At 42.4% G+C, this 15,763-nt stretch overlaps 1 protein-coding gene across 1 annotated transcript; it reads left to right on the plus strand.

Annotated features, from left to right (window-relative positions):
• Positions 1–247: 247 nt before the first annotated feature.
• LOC119649152 (turripeptide OL11-like) lies at positions 248–1,049 on the plus strand. Its single transcript, XM_038051163.1, has 3 exons — positions 248–408; positions 473–622; positions 923–1,049. The coding sequence occupies exons 1-3, from the start codon at positions 378–380 to the stop codon at positions 958–960; spliced, it is 219 nt and encodes a 72-aa protein (XP_037907091.1). The 5' UTR covers positions 248–377; the 3' UTR covers positions 961–1,049.
• Positions 1,050–15,763: the final 14,714 nt, after the last annotated feature.

Consider the following 15,763-nt stretch of genomic DNA (forward strand, 5'->3'; position numbering starts at 1 on the left):
TGTTAGATACAATCCCTGAGTACTAAGTAATGGAAGTAAATAATGAATGGGCAAGATCTTCAGCTATAAATGAAACTTATTCGCTCTTTTTACTTTCGTTCCCTTCCATGAAGTATCTTACTAAAATCAAGTTAACGACAATTTCTATTGCCAAAACTACGTTAACACCGCACTCCTGTAATTATTTTTTCTTAAATTTTTCCTCCGGATAAACATACATATTGACGCTAATTTGATATATCTTCAACATTGGAAATATTACTCAGTTATGTGATTTCAGCTATATATAATTGGCTGAGATGCTGTAGGCAATCAGTCTCAGTGAATCTTTTAAATCGTGATTATCAACATCTAAGTTTTTCTAGTATCTGTCAACTATGGCTCTGTTAGCGCTCTTCCTGCTGTCAAGTAACTTTTGATCTTCAGTGGCGGTGTATCAATAAATTTTGATGTTATCATTTCTGCTTTGTAGTCGTTGTATGTGCTGCTTCTGCTGCGGAGGAGCCCTGTCCAGTGATTTGTACCTTGGATTACACGCCAGTCTGTGCTACAGATGGGGGTGAAACAAGGACCTTCTCAAACGCTTGTGCTCTAAGAGCAGAGAATTGCCTTCAACGAAAGAGTAAGTATGAGTGTGACTTTGATAATGGTCTAAAGTTGGCCTCAAATTTTAAAGATGTGCATTTACTTGAACTATCTTGAGTATTGAGTATTTTATTTGGCATTTGCCCTAATTGATAGTGTATACATTTTTGATAATAATTATTATTATCATTATGCCTGTGTTCTTTTCTTGGGTTCGGACCAACCGGCTGCTTTGATTAAAATTTTAAAATCAATTTTGGCTTGAATTGAAATTGTTACTTTAAAATCATCATCATAGACATTTTTCTTTAACGTCTTTCTCCTTCAAACTTTACAGACTTCCGAAAGCTTAATGATGGCGAATGTCCAAAATGAGGACAATCTTCAGTAAACTATGCGAATGTGATAATGCAGAAAATATAACAAAGAATTGAAAATAAAATATATGAGCGATAAATGTCAAATTTTATTGTTTATGTCATTTGTTATTTGTTTTTACTTTTGGAGGCAAACAGCGAGTTGGCAGGTTTGGCCGTTGCTGGTAATCCCATGTATTATGTTTTCTCGGAAGGTTGAAAATGGGATAATTAATCGATTATGTGAAAACAGAAAGATTACCATTGGACGAAACTTGTGCTAATAAGTTAATCTATGAGATTCGGAAGGGTAACTAGGGATGACGCTTCTCCGTAAAAATCAATCAATCATTGAATGCATGTATATAGGTGCAACCAAATCGCCGAGTAATACATTCACAACTAACTAACCCAAACATTTTTATTATGGGAATCCCATGTAATCATCCCCCTTGGATACCACCTTGACGTTTTGGGATAGCCTTTAATATTTCATTTTCTGTAAAAGTACCCAAAACACATGAATATATTAACTATGGATTTTGACTCTCCAAGATATGGACTCACAGTCTTCGAATCCTCCCGTAGCCGAGGCAGAGATTTTGGAGGCTTCACCAAATCCATACTCTCCAACCAAAGAATCTGTGGAAGCATCCTCTCGCGGTCAACCAGAAAGAAGAGTACAGTAAATCCCATAATGAGAGTACGGCAGCTCTATTAGTGTCACTATCGCCTAATCTCTCCAGAAAATGGAAGAGGTAGATTCGGCGGAAGGAAACTTCAACCTGCTCCCAAGGAAGTGTACTTTTTTTTTCTTGTTTTATACGTTGGAAGGTGGAAAGGTTGAAAACCTACCGCTGGCTCCTGCCATACGGTTATATGAGACTTTTACTCACTAAAACCACCTCCTTCTCCTTCGCTTACCCCACTGTGCTAGTTGTTGGTCAAGACCTCAGAACAGGATGTAAAAATAAGGATTGATTGACAGTTGGTGCTTCATGGGCCTTCAGGATATCCAAATGAAACCCCAATATTATTATTTATAAGGAAGAGGAGAATCGGTGGCTTTCCTTTCCACAGGTGAGGGTACAATGCTTCAACTCTCTGTGAAATATTTGGAATTTATTCCAGATAAGAATCTAGCTCCCACAGCTTATGAGTTTTGTTGGCAGACCTTTGCCTCGACATGGGGACATAGGCCTTATATGGTATAGTAGTATGGTATGTGGATATATGTTGCTATCATTAGTCCGATGCAAACTTATGCATCTGTAAGTTTGGTGACTTAAAGTGAAACTAAACAGTTTTCACTATAAACTAGCCTCAGTTCAAAGAACTGTACGAAAATATATTGGTAGAACTGAATTCATTTCCTGCAATGCCGTCTTATTCTCAGGTTCCAATAGATATGTTAGCCAGAGGATAAGGAATGTACAGCCACGGGACCCGATTTGGGGTATACCATACAATATCTGAAAAAAATTCGGATAGCTTACGGATTTGGATCTAGTTCCAGTACATTTGGTCCCTAAAGTAATCCCGGACATATCATGTCTCAATTAATAAACAGAAATTTAGCTTACACGTGAATTATTTACCTTTGTTATAATTTGCACTTACATTTGTGTTGGCAGATTAACATCGGTCACGTAGTACTCGCTTCGGTCACGTAGTACTCAGAGCAGAGATGAAGTAGCGTTTGCTGAGTTCCCTCTACCCTAGACGACAGCGCAGGTAATCTTTATTTCATTCGACACTGTGAATGGTGTGCAAATATCTGCAACTTTCACCATCGGCACTAAACACCGAGGATACCACAAAGTTACCTGGATTTTGACTGACTGATAACGAACATATTATCAGATCAACTAGATCGCGAGTACCTTAAGTTGTCTTCTAAATTTGCGTAACAAAAGTGGTGTTGGCATTGGTCCCATAAAGACGTACACGCGTGTGCCATTCCAAACGTAATTTCGCTATTTCGTTAATAATGGAGTCAAAAGAGAGAGAGAGAGCTTTGATGGTCCTGTGCGCAATGGTAACAGCTTGCTTTTCATTAAGGATCATGAGATTGAAGGAGCACTCCACCATGTTGCTGAATCGAATAACTTCTGCCGAAATTCTAACCCTGGGGGATGACATGGTGAAATAGATCGTGAAGGTCCGCCCGCAAATTTTGAAGTTCCATCGAAGTGATCCATCAACACGTGTTTGCAGGCTTGGGAATGTAGTGATGGAGGCCCTTTGAGCACTTCGATCCTTCACGTATCATTTCACAAAAGTTTTCACGTCTGAATCTCCTTATCCGAGTCGGAAAAGAAGATCCACGATGGATCACATCCTCGATCCATGTTTCCTCTGCCTCAGATGTATACTGACGCACGGCCTTGGAGGTCCCCACCTTTAGATCCTCAGGCCGTTATGTTGGAGGAACTATTTGAGTCGTGCGGGACTAGATAGGAGTAGGGAAAAAGGATATCCTTAAGTCAGAAGTGTCTAGAGATAGTTCATTGCAAAGTATATTTTTATAATAATCGTATTGAGATTATTTAGGAGCTTGTATTTAACAACGTTCAATACACAATTTCAAGAACTACTCTTATTATAAATTACTCTTATTATAACTCCGAGATATTAGAAATAATACTAATTTCCGTAACTGTTTTCTTTCTGCACCTTCTGAAAATCTTTCCTTTCACCGTGACTGCCAACCAACTGTCTTTTTAAGGTTTTGTGTAAACACAAAACCTTATTAAAATCGATTTACTGTCTGTCTGTCTGTCTGTCTGTCCGTCTGTCTGTCTGTCTGTCTGTCTGTCTGTCTGTCCGTCACACGCATTTTTCTCGGAGACGGTTGCAGCGATTGACACCAAATTTGGTGGAAAGCTGGAACCTGTGAACGCTCACGCATACAGTGAATTACATCCTTTTACGACGAATTTAAGGGGGGGTCCCCATACATGCAAAAGGGGGCTGCACATTTTTTTTTCATCAAATATAGTCATGTGGGGTATCAAATTAAAGGTCTCGGTTAGTACTTTTCGAAGCTGATCTTAGTTTTGACATTTCTTGGAAAGGTGGGGAGTGCGGGGGGTTGAAAGTGACCATTCCTTTACGGGGGCCATTCTCAGAAACTACCCAACCGAAAAATCTGAAAAAAATCAAGAGGCTGCCACTATATGGTGCCTGGGCTCCGAAATACCTTCCACACTGATATCTGCACAAATAAAGTTAATAATAGTATATTACTATAATTTTTAGTAATTCGTTTCAAAACCCCCCTTAAGTTCATGCTAGGACCACGAAATCTCGCGGCAATATAGAGTATAACATAGAGCATGATCTTACCAAGTTTGGTGGAAATCACACTATTACTAACAAAGTTATAATACGTCAAAGTTGTCGCTTCTTTGCAAATTCAAGACTATGAATGTCAATATCATCCGAAAGTGGATATTCTCACGTAATATATGCATATATTACGTGCTATGTACTAAGAAATACACAAAACCTTTCGTACCTGAAGCGTCCAGCTTCCGGTTTCCCGACTTGTTTTTTACTTCTAATTATTATTTTTCCTATCTGACGTTTTTCGTCACCTACTCTGTTCTTCACTCTTGTAGCGAGTTCTGAACTGAGTAGAGCGCCGGTGACGTCATCTGTCCGCTGGTATTCGCGACATTCGAAATAAATTTCAAATGCCGCGAATCCTGCCGCGTCACAATTACTTCATTCAACGAAGAAAAGAAATAAACAGAATCGTAGAGAACAAAATAACAGTACAAAATGATAAAATAATAAATTATAGGAATTGTTAAAATTAATATATAAAATAATAGAAAGAGAAAGTAGCTGCTGGAACTACAATCGCTTATGCATTGTGGTGCACCTACGGCTGTCAGATTGCACGATCAGAGAATTCGCTTTCGCATTATTGATTTGAATGACCAAAGAGATCCATCATGGAAAATTCGTCTAGAACGTCAGCGGGACTCACTAAGATAGGAGATCGCTAGGTTGATTTAACTCAGCACTGGCAATGCCAGCAGACAGGTGAGAAATAAAGTGCAGAGGGTTGACAAAACTATACCATCCCCAGTGAAACACCCGTAGATGAAATTTTGGGCACATTAAAGCAGAAACTTTCTGTCGTATGCAGTCGGTTACGACGGTATGGCGAAAGTCACTCCAGACGTGTCTAGAATGTAACATACGTGAGGACCCAACGCATCCCGGGAGAACGTCGACAGTGCGGTTTTCGGTGAAGGAAGCGGAAGAGTATTGGGGTGGACTTTGGGAGTTACCCGCCCAGCATGCTGAGTGGATCACCGCCGTAGCTACCCGCCATACCACAACGTCTGGCATGAATTTTGTGGATATTACCGAAGAGGAAGTTCGACGAGCCATAAACAGTTCGAAGAACTGGAGGGGCCCAGATCTGGACCGGGTGCAGAATTTCTGGTATAAGAAATTCACCAGCGTACACAGTCGGTTGGTACATAACCCTACCTCTTATTTTCAACAAAAGCCTCGAAGAGAATCATTTTCCCGGCTTGTGGAAAGAGGCTCTCATCATCTCTATACACAAAAGTGGCGATCGTACGCTTGCCGAGAATTACCGTCCCATTTCTCTCCTCCTGTTCCAAAATCCTGAAAAGATATGGCAGCGACTGGTTGTCTGCCCACTTTGGTTACATAGTGAAAGAGCAACATGGCATCGTTAAACATAGGTCCAATACCTCCAACCTGCTTGACTTTACCAACTTTGTCGCCAAATGTCTAAAGTCACGGAAAGAAGTGCATACAATTTACACTGACTTCGCTAAAGTCTTCGACACTGTAAATCACAAAATACTTCTATCCAAAGTCTCGTCTCTAAACGTTCCCATACCACTTGTTTTATGGTTTGCCTCTTACCTGTCCAACCGATCCTGCCACGCCTCTTATGATGGCTGTACTTCCTGCTCTTTCCCCCCTCCTCTGACGTCCCACAGGGATCTATTCTGGGTCCCTTGTTATTTTTATTTTTTATTAACGACCTTCCTCTCCTCCTTACTTGTCCCTGTTTGCCCTATGCAGACGACCTTAAGCTGTTTTCCGCTATATCGTCGCATATGGACTGTGTTTCCCTTCAATCTAACCTGGACACTCTGGTTCGTTGGTGCTCGACTAATGGTTTAGCGCTAAACGCCAGAAAGTGTCACTCTATATACTACTCCCTAAAATCCTCACCCAATTCATTCTCCTACTCTTTTAACGGGCATTCCTTATCCTGCGTAAATTCCACTCAAGACCTCGGAGTCACTTTTGACAATAAGCTCCGCTTTGACACCCATTCCCTCGATGGCATCAATCGAGCTGCAAAATTGTCAGGCTTTATACTTCGCTCCTTCTCTGATTTTGACTCCATCCAACCCTCCTTAGTTCTCTTCAATTCCTTCGTGAGGAATACCCTCGAGTATTGCTCCGTGATCTGGTCTCCCTCCCGTAACTGTGATTGTCTTGCCCTTGAAAATGTGCAACGTAAGTTCACCCGTTCCCTCTTCTTTGGTGTGGACTACTCCTCTCGCCTCCGCTTTCTGAACCTTCCCTTCCTACAACAGCGTAGATCTTATCTGGACCTATGTGCATTTTTCAAACTTTCCTCGGGTCTGATGGACTGTTCCGCCGCTGACGACATCACCTGCCGTCCTGCGTCTTATAACGCACGTAGCGCAGACATTTTCAACGTGCCCTTTGCAGAGTTCGAAGTCTACTTTCATTCCCCCATTCCTAGCCGTTGCAGAAATTACAATGCAGAACAGCGTGGTCCTTTGAACTTCTCTACTTTAAATAGTTTTAAACGTAGGATAAGTTTTTTGCTTTCTCCTCCTCCTGAGGATAATAATTAATTGAAGTTTTCTCTGTTTTTTGTCCGTTAAATTAAATAAATAAAACATAAATGAGGTCATGAGTCGGCCGGAGGAGCTTCCACCATTCCTTGCTGCGGGCATTACCTACCTTACCCCTATAAACGACACGGTTCAGAACCCCGCAGACACAAGGCCGATTACTTGCTTATCAACCCTCTACAAATTGATAACGTCCGTTATTAGTGGAAGGGTCAATGCGCACCTCGAGACCAACAACATTTTTTCCAGGGAGCAGAAGGGCTGCCGAGTTGGGTCAAGGGGTTCCACAGAGCAACTCATTATCCACTCGGTAGTTGTAGGACAAGCAACTAGAGGCCAAAGAAACCTCTTTAGTTGTTATATCGATTATGACAAGGTTTTCAATAACGTTCCGCATACCTGGCTAACCGATATCCTACATCTGTATCGCATTGATCCGAAATTAATAAAGTTGTTTGCGACAGTCATGCAAGGGTGGCATACCACATTATCATTGCGTACATCTGAGGGTGCCAATACTTCAGAGCCCATCCATATACGGAGGGGCATCTTCCGGGGGGGTTCTTTGAGTCCCCTTCGGTTTTATATGGCACTGAACCCCCTTTCGTGGCTACTGAATGATGCTAGAGGGCATGGTTTTGTAATAAAGTATGGCCTACGTGTTAAGTGCGAACTGACACACTTGATGTATTATACTTAGATGACATCAAGCTGTATACTGGTACTGACGACCATCTTAGAAGTCTGTTGCGAATAGTAGAAATGTACAGCCGTGATATTCGTATGGGGTTTGGATTAGATAAGTATTGAATCCAAGCCATTCGTAAAGGTCATCACGAGCCGCATGCCGGACATAGCATCCAATCTATGATCGAGACAGACTTCTACGAGTACCTAGGAATTCTGCTCGAGTTGGTAATCTGTAGGGTGCTCTGCTGTCCAAATTCCTGCGTCGTGTAATGCTGGTACTGAAAGCACTGAGGAAGGAGGCACGTATTCTCCGAAACAATTGTATGTAAGAAGAAAATAAAAATACTTACAGTGCAAGAAAAAACACCCAGTTCTTTTCTTAACTGATAGCAGTCATCCAGTGGAAGCTTAGGAAGGTGGTTCGGAAGACAGCACGAAAGACGAACATGAATGTGAACAGTACATGATGAATTAAATCAGAATCCCGCGAAATAATACTATATGGCTGAGCCATGTCGAGAGTAGAAGAGGAGGTTTTAATGGGTAACAGTTCCATATATGAAACTCCACTTTCCTTTTCCTGAAAGTAAGACCGTCTTACGAAAAATGTTAAAAAGCAATTACATTAGACATTTGTTTAAACAATGATTATACCAAAAGTATTGAAAAGCGCTAGTTTTCCCAGATGAAGAGCCTTGCTGACTCTATAAGTCGCCGGTATCCGAAAACTCATGGCCCTTTTTAGAACCCATTAGAATCAGCTTGGATAAAAATAGAATGCATCAAGGTTACCACTATTTTTGATATCAACAAAGATAATCAGTCACAAAAATACCTGGATTTTTTTGAAGAACTTTATTTGTCATTTTCTTATATTTAGTGAGCATGGAGCGCCATAAAACAGTCGCACAACTAAATATTGGCTCTCAGTGTGTAAGCCATAATAATTTTCCATGAGCATTTAATTAGACGCACATTTATCATCGCAGGTGCTTAAAACCATATATAGAGCAGTTGGGTACATAGATATGCCATATAAAGTATAGTGATATGTGAGCACAGCGGTTCCACGAAGAAAGGGAAAGTTTACTGAGATAACGACAAAAACAAGGCTGGCTTCTTACATCTAGTTCAAGTGAATCATCCAATTGTGGTTATGCAATAAAGTGTTTGCAATGTCATTCTAAGTAGGAGCCTATAAACAAAATAAAATGTTTTGCTGGGTTCTTAGACCTGGAACAGTTCGTCGGAATATGCTAACGACCCGGTAAATACTGTGTTATTCTTGAGAATTCACTTCTGTATGAAGGGTAAACAAGAAATATGATAATGGAAAACAAAAATACCAGGGGGATTTTCATTTTCTGGAGTGTCGAGTTTCTGTTGGCTTAGATGTTATATTGAATGGTAAACATGGCTTCATGATAACTGAGGAAAGTTTATAACGTTAAGTTTATTTGTGAACTTGTCAACTGCGTGATGGAGCTGCTTATTCATAGTTACTTCGGTTCCCCTCAACGAAATATTTTTGGAATATTAACATCAACTCTCCTAATATGGTCCCCCCAATATGGTCATGTTTTGAAAGGCGGAAGGTTGTCAAGGGTAGTCGCACTGCTTTCTCAAAGAAGTATTGTGCCCCTTTACTAATTATAGTACACCTATAAACTACATATAGAATGTCGTTAAAATCTATAATAGCCAGAAATTTTATTATGTTCCTTATTTCCATGCGTTTCAACCTAGCATCTGCGATTCTGCCAGGTGCCTGAAACTATTATACTTTGCACAAATGCCGTGCCCCTCCTTCCCAGAACATGTGTGGAGGTCTTAGCACTCTCCTCACAGAATCTACACACAGTGCCCATAGATAACCCTAGCTTCCTAGCGGTGATACCTTACCTTGCTTTACCTTACCTTACCTTGACTAGTGAATATTCTCACTATGACCCGGGGGTCGTTTTTGGTGAGGTTTAAACAATCTTTCGAGCGCTTGGATTCATATTTCCCCATGAGCACCCTGGACTGTTTTATCCCTGGTAAGTTGGCCCGTAAAATTCCCTCAGCCGTTTCTCCTTTAGTATAGTTACTACGAACCCGTTTCCGACTCCACAGAATGGTTCTGGAACGTATGCTCCTTTCCTGACTAGCTCGTCCGCTTCATCATTGTCTTCTAACCAAATATGGCTTGGAACCCAGAAAATCCAGACCTTATTGAACGATTAAATTTGCTTGGTAGGACGTAACTGCCTTAATAGCCGCTTGGCTCCCGGTTAAAATAGCGAGGTTGAAGAGGGCACATTTGTCTACGGTGAATATTTCCGCCTCAAATGTGCTGGTAAGCTTATCCATTGGGCTTAAAGTGCGTTTTCCTTGGACCAACGACCCCGGCGCTTGGTCCTTCTGGATAAGGGATCCGTCAGTGTATCAGGTAATCAGTTGCTGATTTAAGCCCCATCTCAATGCTACGCTCTGCCAAATTGCCTTGTTGCTCCAACGTGTTTTAAAATGCTTATTTAAGTGAAACCACCTCGTCATGTTATCCCTTGGTATCGGTAATTCAGGATGCCGCCTAAATAGAATATAAATTTTCCTTAGACTCTGGCAGCTCCCAGCCTCACTAGTGCTCCCGAACATTCTAAAGATCGTCGGTCCTGCCTGCACCTCTATGTGCAAATGGAGGGGAGTCAATTCCATAAGGAACTCTAGGGATGACTTAGGGCAGGTTGACTTTCCCCTACTGACACACATGCAAGTCAGTCTTTGTAGTTGGTTTAACTCCTCGGGTGTGCAGCATTTTCGGGGTACATTCCTATTTTTTCCCTGCAATTATCCTGCAAGTCCCCCCCCCCCAATATATAGGTTTTCAACATATGTCTTCCAGAATAATTTTGGTCTAGTGTCACTCTACAATGTCACTCGTTTCATCTCCATTCCCATCTCTCAGGTGATCAAGGTTGCGCTTTTTAGTGAATAGTACTATTTGTGCGTTAGCTGGATTTATGCGCAGCCCCGCTTTCCTGCACCAGTTACTAGCCAATCCTAGTACAGTTTGAATTTTGTCACATAGGATCTCCTCATATTTACCCCTACAGATCAAAACAATGTTGTCAACCTTACTTTAGACCTGTATTCTTCAGTATTTGTTAGCTTTCCTAAGAGTTCATCAACTACTACCATGCTCCACATCAATGGTGATAATTCAGAATGGGCAATCTTGAGTAGTGTTCATGATAATAGAATTTGTACTTGCCGGCACTTCTATTTCCCTACTCTGTAACATTCTAGGAAGCTAAGGTGTTTTCCACGCCCTTGCGGTTTAGCTCATCTCATATCTCTGTGTACAATGTGTTATGGAGCGCTCCTTCCATTTCCAAAAACTCACACGGCACTATTTCCTTTGTTTCTATGGTACCCTTCAGCTGATATAGGGCAGGTTGCCCGTTCTGCCAGGAAAGCGTGTTGCCATGGAAGTAAACGATTACGCATTGAAACGTTATTTATAATATAGTTTTCTATCGCCTTCTCCACTGTTTTAAATGCGAAGAAGGTCAAGCAGATTGGTCTAAAATATTTAGGGTGAGAAGGACCTTTTTTACCTGCTTTCGGAAGAGAGGAAACTGTTTCCCATCTCCATGCCCTCGACATATATCCCAAAACTATGCTGTCCCTTGCCACCCTTTGGAGAGATTCTAGATTGATTATATGGCTTTTATGGTGTAGAGCTAGCGAATGTCATTTACTCCGGGTGATTTCAGTTATTCAAACGTTTCCACGGCCCATCTTATTCTACCTTCCGAGCATACCTCTCATGCTAGTTTCCAATTTACCTCTCTCCCACTTCTGTCCGTTATTGGGGTGTCAGACAGAATGCTTCTGCCTTCCGCCGTAGAGTTGGACCTCGGGAAAAGAGTTTTGAGAAGTAAATGTATCTTGTCCTCCTCATTTTCGGTAAATATCCCATCTTTCTTCTTCAGATGGACTGAAAATATTGCCTTGTCTTTGGTTATAGGTTTGTATAGCCACGATACTTCTGTGGGTTTTTCTTTCCCTTCACAGAATTCCCTGAAGTTGTTTGGTTTTATCGCGTTGCTATTCGTTGTCAGCGCTCTTTTGTACTTCTGTTAGTCCCCGGTTTGTTTCGACCAGGTGAAGAGTTTTTGGAAATCCTTTTTTATTCTGGCTAGATTCTTGTTACAGCCGGGTACGTCACTTGATAATTTGATCATCTTAGCCGAGCAGTTTGCCTCATATGCGTCATTAACGACTCAATAGAGGCCCATTGTTTCCAGCTCAATTTCGCTCGTAATGCCACCGCTCATCTGTACATGAGCCATATTATCACTCAGTCTTTTCTCCTGGAATTTCTTATTATTTTGTCTACTTCCAAGTAACTCTCAATGTCAAATCTGATTATTCTGTGGTCCGACAGGTAGTAGCCTCTTCTACTCTTGTCTCTTCCCCAAACATCTCGGTGGGCGTTGTCATGAAGCCAAGAAGAAGTGGTAGCGCTTTCCTCTCGCAGAACTTCGCCAATCCCATTGGGATCTGGGCGTCGTCTTTTGGAAAGTATCGTGGTTCGACGGCTGAATCTCGAGTTTTTCCCCCGGCTTTCAGTGAGACTTTGCCAGTCGCGAGGTCTTCAGCTAGAAACTCTGAAAGACATATGTATCTTAACTTATTTTTGAAAACAATGCAAGCTCTTGATTTTTCACAAGAGGAATCTCCTTCGCGGACCTGAATAAGCTGTCTACATTATGTGTTCTCCGAAGTACCTTTCCTTGGTTTTTCACTGTGTGTGCACAGGCGTACTAATAAATCTGTAATTGCCTTCAGGAATCGGTCGTCTACTCCGATCGTGAGGACTTTGCTTTACCATCCTCCTTTCTAAGAAAAACTTTCCACAGCCGCTTGTTGAGATCCATATTTTAAGTGATGAGGAGGCTTAGGAGCTTCCCTCTCTCAATCACTGCGGCTTTGGATCACAGTATGCCCCTGGTATGTCATCCTCAGCACATGTCAACAGTTCCGTTCCCTTCCTTCCTGGAAGTATAGGGAATATAGTCTTAAGCCAGATCACGTGTCCTCTGTCGCTCAGTTTACCAGAATAAGACCTGGTCGAAAGCGTATGCTGGTGAACACGAGCCCCTTATTCTATTCCTCACGTATCTCCATGACAATGAGGTTTGCTTACAAGTAAGTATTTGCTCCAGCAATACTTTCGGTAGTATGGCCAGCCGAATGCTCTTTACCGCACTGCAAGTCTCATTGCCCCCTGAAGCACAAGGCGCATCAGAATGTAATCACACCAACGACTACGCTTCGTAACACCAATCGAACATAATAATATAAGCAATCGGTCCAGTGTGTATTACTATTTGTGTGCCAACCTCATAACCAGTTAATCTGAATTTTTGTAAATTCGTACATTCAATCTCTTTTTATCTCCTCCCACAGACGCTGTATTCAATTCAAATCAGACAATTATGCTAAACATTTAGGTAGGTGGAAATATTCCGAGAAAAGGAGCATATCTAGCCAAGTAGTGCGTAGACCACCTTACGGCTGTCAGAATTGCATGCAAACTTTTGGCAGTTGGCGAGCAGTCTTCCTTGTTTCAATAACTGCGCTTCTTCTCAATTTCTCCGAGGATACCTTTAGAATTTATCTGAAGTACACATTATTTAATATACTCACTTTTCGCTTTCGTTGATCACGACCTTGGACTTCAAATTAAATGTCGGTGGTGGTAGACGCAAAAATTACCAACTAAATCATGGCAATAAGAAATTTCCATTCGCCCCAGCTAACAACAACGGGAAACCGGAGGCTTGACGTTTCAGGTATAAAAGGCTTTGGGATGAAGTATGATAGTGTACTGCAGGATAGACTGACGCGGAATATAGCTTTCTGAGGCTAACCTATCTTTCTCTGAGAGTAAGCTCTCTCTCTTCTAGGGCGATGTGTGCTTTTCCAGGGGCTAAGCTTCTTGTCTACCAAGACCGTTAGTGAGTGGGGATAGTCACAACCCGCACGAGCTGACCCTATTATTAGTAAAATGCTATGGATCTAGACTGGGGAGTCGAAAAACACCTCCCGAAATCTAGGGTGTCATGCGAACCGTGCCCATTGGATAGTTTGCAGTCTGGGGTAACTGACTGTATTCGAACGGAACCTCACTGATACCTGGTCGCCTTAGTGAGTAAGTTACACTTCACTGTGCTACAAGGGCTATGGCACGGCGGACCTCCTAACCCCCATACTCTTTAGAATCGAATGAGTACCAGTAATAAAAATAAAAAAAAATGCAACCAATAAAGCACAACCACACCGCACACAAGCTGGTTAACCAGGCGGAGGTACACCTCAGAAATACTGAGTGCCAGAGGATTACACCCAAGAAGGGAGAAGTTGGGACGTTAAGCAGTGGATCCTAGTTCAACATTGGTATACTAGATGGACAACAACCAACAAATACCACTGCTCAAAAAGCAGGGAATAGAAAAAGCACGTCTGAGATAAATATATCAGATGTCAGGATGGAGACAGGTCTCAGTGGCATAGGTACTAAATGGTACCTGCGCTACCTGAAGAAAAGCCTGAAACCAGAAGAGGCCCTTAAATAGGCAGAGGGTAGACCTAAGCCATCTTTACCGGAGCCGAGAAAGCAAAGAGCAGCAGAGATTCGCCCGCATGAAGGAAATGCTCCCAAAAAATCTCAACCTGAACCTAAGTGGAAAGAACACCCGGGCAGGATAGGGGTGAAGGCAGGACTCAGGAAGCCCGTCATCAGCTATTCAAGTGCGGTCAAGGGCATTCGACTGGCCTTACTGTCAAAAATGTTTCCCGAGCAAATATTCACTCTCGAGCAGCAGGAAACCATCGAAGACCTTCTCGTCAGGCAGATGCGGAAGGGATAGACTGCGAAAATTGTGTTCAGCGGGATACGCTCGCGACTAGGTTACATACTGGTGGACTGTGCGACGGAAGACACTGCAGAGCGGATTAGGACCATAGTTCCTAAATTGCCAGACTGGGAAGAAGCAGAACTGTCAATATGTGCTGGGGATGATATACCAGGAGCGCACATGGTGATAGTTTTTCTCCCAAAAGCCGCGATAATAGAGAAGAAAGATCTCATGGGCCTCCTAATCATTCAGAGTGAGGATCTTCATACGCGATTATGGGGACTCTTCAGAAGCCAGGTGGAGGGAAACTTAAACTCCTCACGATCAGGGTAGATGATCGATCCCTGGAGGCAATCAAACGTCGGAGTTGGAAGTAGAAGTAGACCCTGCTGCCCAGTGAGGAGCAGCACTAAGGTAACCCGATAAACCTCCACCATGCGAAAGCTGCACCTATGGCAATTGCAAGGGCAAATTCCAAGGAGAACATTGGAATACAGTTGACTTAGGAGCCCTGGGTGTACCGAGGGCAGATTCATGGTCTGCAAAGAGGAAGTACGCAGGTAATTTAGGACTCCTCTTACGAAAACCAAGAGCTTGCACAATTCTTAAACGTAATTTAAAATACATATGTCTTTCAGAGTTCCTGACCAGGGACCTTGTGGCTATCCAAGTCTCATTGGAAGCCGGGAGGAGCACTCGAGAGGCTCTCGTGGCATCGGGATACTTCCCAGGAGGCGAAATCCGGGCTGCACCGGAACAAGTCACTAAGCTGGTAAAGTACTGTGAGAAGAGGGCGTTACCACTTCTCCTCGGCTGCGACGCCAACGCCCATCACCAATCGAACTGTAAACTAGAAAAAGAGGTATGCTTAGAAGCTAGGCTAAGGTGGACAATGGGAACTTTTAAACCACTAAAATCACCCGGAGTAGATGGCATTTTCCCATCAATAATTCAAAGAGGTCCAGGAATCATCTTAGAGTCTCTTCTGACCATAACTTTATTAGAATTAACGTTCTAAAATGTAATCCCCTACATCACTGTCAATACGCTTACCGGGCAGGACGGTCAACTAGAACTGCTCTGTATCAGCTGACGGATATATTATGGGATGCCATAGAAACAAAATAGTAAAGTAGTACTGTGTGCGTTTTTGGATATCGAAGGAGCATTCGACAACAGATTGCACACAGAGATACAAGATGCCCTGATCCGCAAGGGAGTGGGGAACACCCTGGCTTTCGGGATGGGCAAAATGCTAGAAGGTAGGTAAATAAAAGTACTGACAGGTACAAATTCTATTGTCATAACTACTCAAGGCTGCCCACAGGGCGCG

The sequence above is a fragment of the Hermetia illucens genome, chromosome 2 (genome assembly GCF_905115235.1).
Source record: "Hermetia illucens chromosome 2, iHerIll2.2.curated.20191125, whole genome shotgun sequence".
NCBI classification, from domain to species: domain Eukaryota; kingdom Metazoa; phylum Arthropoda; class Insecta; order Diptera; family Stratiomyidae; genus Hermetia; species Hermetia illucens.